Source organism: Sesamum indicum, linkage group LG2 (assembly GCF_000512975.1).
Source record: "Sesamum indicum cultivar Zhongzhi No. 13 linkage group LG2, S_indicum_v1.0, whole genome shotgun sequence".
Lineage (NCBI taxonomy): Eukaryota > Viridiplantae > Streptophyta > Magnoliopsida > Lamiales > Pedaliaceae > Sesamum > Sesamum indicum.
In genome coordinates this window covers 9,925,976-9,931,861 of record NC_026146.1, presented here as the reverse complement: position 1 = coordinate 9,931,861, position 5,886 = coordinate 9,925,976, and the positions used below count along the sequence as shown (strand labels likewise).

Below are 5,886 nucleotides of genomic sequence, written 5' to 3'. Positions count from 1 at the left end.
TGTTTCATGGTCGTTTTGCTGCACAACGTTTTCCTCCTACTGCTGGTCGTTTTTCCTCCATCTCTTCCGGCCAAAACCAGCTAACCGGAGGTATGTGAAGGTTTTCTATTTTTGGGCGCAGCAGAAGCTGCCAGCAGCCTGCACAGACTGTACCTTGCCCTGCCTGCTGCACAGACTATTTTTTTTCTCATTTTAGAGCTGCAGCAGCTTGCCACTGCTGCACTTTCCCTCTTTGCAAAAAAATCTGCCATGGAAAAAGAGAAGAAAAATAGGCAACCTGCTGTTTCTGCTACTGCCGGCCAACCAAACTCCTGCAGCCGTTGCCTCCAACAAAACAACCGCTACTGCCGACCGGCCAACAGCCTAGCTCCACCGCTGCAGCCGTAAAGGTTAGCTCGACTGCTTTTTCATGATTTTATTTCTGACTTGGAGGCTTCTCCCTCCTTTGTCACCAAAAATAATGCAGCGAGCACTACCGGCCCCCGGCCGGAGGCAAAACTGTCGGCGAAAGAGGCTACCACTGAAAATGCCGGCCCGAAAAAAAGTCACTTTCGTGGGATTATTCAGCAACAACCACAAACTTACCAACGAAAACAAACTCACAAAATTTGCGGTTGATGATGGCCCCCTCACGTTGGGGTCCGATCACTTGCTAGACGTCTGAGCCAAATTTGGTTTCTGCCTCGTCGGCTACATCACCGGCAAACTCCCAAGACTGGAAGCAATCCAAGCACTTTCTCATTCTTGGGGAACTAGCTTCCAACAGCATGAGAGCGGTTGGCTAATTTTCTGATTTGCACGACAGGAGGATAGGCTACAAATTGTGGCCAGTAGACCCTATTTCGTCTATGGACGCCCCCTACTTTTGAAACACATGTCGGATTGCTTCGAATTCAAAGAGGATGATATCAGTCTTACACCGGTTTGAGCTACCCTCCCATCACTCCCCCTCGAGTGTTGGAATCCGAACGCCCTCGGCAAGATTGGCTCGAGAATTGACACTCTCATTACCATGGACTCCCTAACGGTGAAGATGGAACGAGTATCGTACGCCAGAATTTTGGTAGAGGTTGATACTTCAGAAAAGCTCGTTGAGCAAGTGGAGTTTGTTATGCCCAATGGCATAACCCGAAAGCAGTTGGTTGTGGACGAGTTCACGCAAAAGTTCTGCACTGATTGCCACAGGTTCGGCCACCTGCAGGAGACCTGCCAAGGCACCCACTTACCGGTCGTTCCTGCCGCAGCTGCCCCTGCTGCTGCATTTGTTAAGCCGACAGAAGCGAAGAAGCCAATGCCCGCTGAGTGGACGGTGGTTCAAAGGAGGAATAAGGGTAAAGTTATTTGACACCGCAGCCAAACCGACAGTGGAGGTGCAACAACCGACTTCTCCACCGGCTGGTAAGGCGGACAAGGGATGGCTGAGCATGAAGGCACCGCAGCTGCTCAAACTTAAGGAAAATGATCGGTAGATTCAGCGAGCTCGTCAACTGACCCAAATTCCCTGACGGCCACACAACATACATTGCCGGGGACAAAGAACGCTAAGATTGCAACGAAGGGTAGCAAAACAAAGAACCATGCCGGAGGGGAGTCCCCCCTCAAGCCCCATGAAGATTGGTTTTTGGAACGTGAGGGGCTTGAATCGGCCTCTCAAGCACAATGGGGTAGCCCACCTCATCAAGAATAACCATCTTTGCCTCTTGGGCATTTTAGAGACAAAGCTTGCAGCATCGAACATTCCGAAAATTCTTAGCCGCTCATTTCTAGGATGGTGCAAAACCAACAACTTTGACACCATAGCCGGCAGACGCATCCTTGTGGTTTGGAACCCGGCAGTCATCGACCTTCATTTGGAGGATATCTCGCCCCAAATGATCCACTGCCGTGCCACGAATAAGTCTTCTCAACTCTCCTTTTATATCTCATTTACATATGGCCTTTATTTTGTTGTCAATAGAAGGAGAATGTGGGAGAAGTTTACTGATTTGGGACAAACACTGAGCATGTCGTGGCTCATTATGGGCGATTTCAACTGTATGAAATCTCTCGAAGAGAAGCAGCTTGGAGTGGCCCCAACTTGATATGAACTTAAGGATTTCGTGGACCGCTGCGTAGCTCTCGGATTGCTTGATGCTCCCACAACGGGATCTTATTCACATGGTATTCCAACAGCGAAAGCAACCCCATTTGGTGCAAGCTTGATTAAGTCTTCTACAACAATGAATGGCTCGAGGCCGGCTTGCATTGCGGCGCCCATTTCAACCCACCAGGATGCCTCTCCGACCATTCTCCGGGTATAGTTTTTATCTTTGATCATCCACCCACTAAGACAAAACCATTTCGCTTTTTCAATAAATGGGCAAATCACCCGAAATTCTTGACTACTGTTGAAGAGAGATGGAATTTGAATGTGGAAGGAACGCCCAAATCAGCCTTTGTAGGAGAGTGAAAGCGCTCAAAGGCGCACTAAAAGCATTCAACAAGCAGCACTACAGCCACATCTCCACCAGGGCCAAAGAGGCTGAGCTTGCCCTGCAAGATGCTCAGAATTAGCTTGAATCCAATCCGAGAGATGCTTCGGGACTCTTTGGGAGATCTCAGGAAGAAGGCCATTTTCCTTGTCGAGGTCGAACGACATTTCTTCTACCAGAAAGCCAAAATCCACTACCTTAAAGACGGGGACCGCAAGACCAAATTCTTCCATGACATGGTGAAGAGGAACGTTGCTAGGAACTCCATCACGGCAGTCACTAGAATTGACGGGACTATTATCACTTCTGCTAAGGATATTGCCCAAGAGTTCGTTGATTACTACACATCACTCTTGGGCACCAAGGCTCATACCCTCCCAGTTGATGATGGTGTGTTCGAATGGGGCCCCAATCTCTTCTCTGAGCATACTGTGGACCTTTGCCGGGCAGTTACGCTGTTGGAGGTCAAGAAAGTCATCTTCCATATTAGCTACAACAAAGCTCCCGGCCCAGATGGATATTTCTCATGCTTTTTCAAGAAAGCATGGAACGTTGTGGGTGATCAAGTATGTAGGGCCATCTTGAATCTTTTTAGGAGTGGGCGGATGCTACGGCAACTCAATTACACTATCATTGTCCTTGTGCCCAAATCAGATCACTCCACCTCTGTTGCAGACTACCGTCCGATTTTGTGCTGCAATATCATCTACAAGACCATCACAAAAATCATCTCGGACAGGCTCACGCTCGCATTGGAGCACTTAATTGACCGCTGTCAAACTGCATTTGTTGGAGGCCGCAATATCAGAGACAGCATTTTCTTGGCCCAGGAAATGGTGCGGTAGTACTCGAGGAAACGGATTTCACCTTGATGTACTATCAACGTCGACCTACGCAAGGCATTTGACTCAGTCTCGTGGACGTTTCTCTCTCGAGTACTTCACGGGTATGGTTTTCCCCCACTGTTTATTTCTTGAATTATGGAATGCGTATGCATTTCATCTTTCTCATTAGCTTTGAACGGCTCCCTCCATGGGTTTTTTTTCGGGGAAGAAAGCCTTAAGGCAAGGAGACCCGATGTTGCCGGCCCTCTTCCTTCTAAGTATGGAGTACTTTTCTCGACTGGTCAAGAGGAAACATCCACTTCAGACTTTAACTTTCACTCAAAATGCGATAAGTTGACAATCACACACTTCCTCTTTGCCGAGGATCTCATGCTTTTCTCCCGCGGTGACCTTCCATCTATTTACGTCTTGATGGAATGCCTCCAAGAGTTTAGGGATGCACATGGCCTCACTGTCAATACCTCCAAGTCATGCATATTTACAGCGAGCGTCCGAAATGAGGAGCTTGACGGGATTCTCGCTCGAACAGAGTTTGTGAGAGGTGAGATGCCGATCAGATTCCTTGGCATTCCACTAGCGGCACAGCGACTTTCAGTCACCAACTACTCACCTCTTGTGGATCAAATTGCCAACTACATTTCAAAGTGGACGGCCAAATCCTTACTTTTGCAGGCCGACTGGAACTTATCCGTTCAGTTATTCAGGGGGTGGAGTGCTTTTGGCTCCAAGTTTTCCCACTTCCAGCGGCGGTTATTGAGAAAATTCACCGGCTTTGCAAGAATTTTCTCTGGAATTTTAGGAGGGCACCAGTCGCGTGGGAGGACATTTGCCATCCCAATGAAGAAAGAAGTCTTGGTATTCGGCACATTCAGTCATGGAACGTTGTGCTCCTTGCCCGTGTCTTATGGAACATCCACCGCAAGGCAGAACGTTGTGGGTGCAGTGGGTCAATGGTGTTTACCTTAGAGGTGCTTCGATTTGGGACTGGCAATCGAAGATGGGAGATTCTCCACTCCTTCAATGGCTTACTGAAATTCGTAATAGGGTGGTCACCGCATTTGGGTTACCAGAGGCAGCAATTGAACAAATGACGGGATGGTCTACCATAAAGGGTCTCCTAATGTCGAAGCTTATGAGTATTTTAGGCAGAAACTCGTGAGTCAGCCTTAGAAAGCGTCTATCTGGAAGGCTTTCATCCCACCGAAGTACTCATTCATCTTGTAGATTGGCTTACGCAGCAGATTAGCAACAAGGGACAGACTTGGGTTCCTCCAAGAGGAGGATTTGTTTTCCCTGTGCATCAACGCCAAGGAATCGGCCAAGCACCTTTTCTTTGAGTGTGCGTTCAGCAACTTCGTTTGATCACATATCCGACAATGGCTTGGCATTAGCCGGAGTATGTCCACCCTCCACAGTGCAGTCAAATGGCTCAAGAAGGAGAAAACTGGTTCCTCCATTCAGAACAAAGCGCAACATCTCACTTTGGCATGCACGGTCTACACCCTTTGGAGGCATCGCAATGAAGTCATCTTTGAGGGCTCAACACCCTATCCCGAGAGGCTTATTATTTCAATCAAGATCACATTGTATAGGCTCCTTTTGACACTTTTCCCACATGGTTTGATTGTTACTTAATCTTTAGCGTGGGATTTCCTGTATCTTTCTAGGTATGCCCGGAGTACACTGTAAATATTCTTGAATGAATGAAAACTAACATTTCACCCAAAGAAAAGAATGGACTTCTTTCCTTTGCATAGAAAATAAAAATGCATTCTCAGTAAATAATAAAATCAAAGAATAATGAGAAGCCACTTTACTATAATGAATAAAGACAATGAATACCATATTTGATTTCTCAAATAATTACTTATCCAATAAGAAAAGAATAAAAATAGGCTACAAATCCAATTATTAATATGGGAAAAGAAAATAAGGGTTGAAAGCAGACATCCCCTAAAGTATTAGCTCATTTGCATATATGTTCAGGAGTTGATTGATGATCAACTTTGATTCATCGTAGACTTCTATTTCTATGATCCCTATCTCCAAAGCCATTTGAAGACCGAGGATCAGGGCTTGATACTCAATGACATTGTTAGAGCATAGCTCACTCAGAACAATGGAGTAGGTCAATACTTATTTTTCTGGTAAAATGAAGACGACTCCTACCCCTGCACCATTGGATCGTACTGCCTCGTCAAAAAATATTATCCATGCCAGGAGGATTTCAACAGAAAAGACGTCTTTGTCTAGAAATTCATCAGATATCCACCATTCAGGGGGCATAGGGTGGTCAGTTAGAAAGTTGGCAAGAGTTTGTCCTGTGACGCCTTTTTAGGGCACAAATTTTATCTCATATTGATTGAATATGATGGACCACTTTTCCATTCTTGCGGAGAGCACGGGTCTCAACATCAAAAACTTGATCGAGTCAGCACGAGAGATAAGCCTTATGGAGTACGTTCGAAGTAATGCCTCAATTTCTTGATGGCATAAAATAATGTTAAGCAGACTTTCTCAACGGGTGAGTGCTTCAACTCATTTTCAGTTAAAGTCCTACTCAGGTAATA

General features: G+C 46.3%; 1 protein-coding gene and 1 long non-coding RNA gene across 2 annotated transcripts in view; both read left to right on the top strand.

Moving 5' to 3' along the window:
- LOC105155892 lies at positions 2,573-3,316 on the top strand. The gene has a single exon (XM_011071876.1). The coding sequence runs from the start codon at positions 2,573-2,575 to the stop codon at positions 3,314-3,316; it is 744 nt and encodes a 247-aa protein (XP_011070178.1).
- The window catches only part of LOC110011616, a 1,057-nt gene continuing 877 nt past the window's right edge, over positions 5,707-5,886 (top strand). The window contains exon 1 of the long non-coding RNA XR_002286661.1: positions 5,707-5,840. This is a non-coding gene — a long non-coding RNA (uncharacterized LOC110011616). The remainder of the gene's footprint in view (positions 5,841-5,886) is intronic.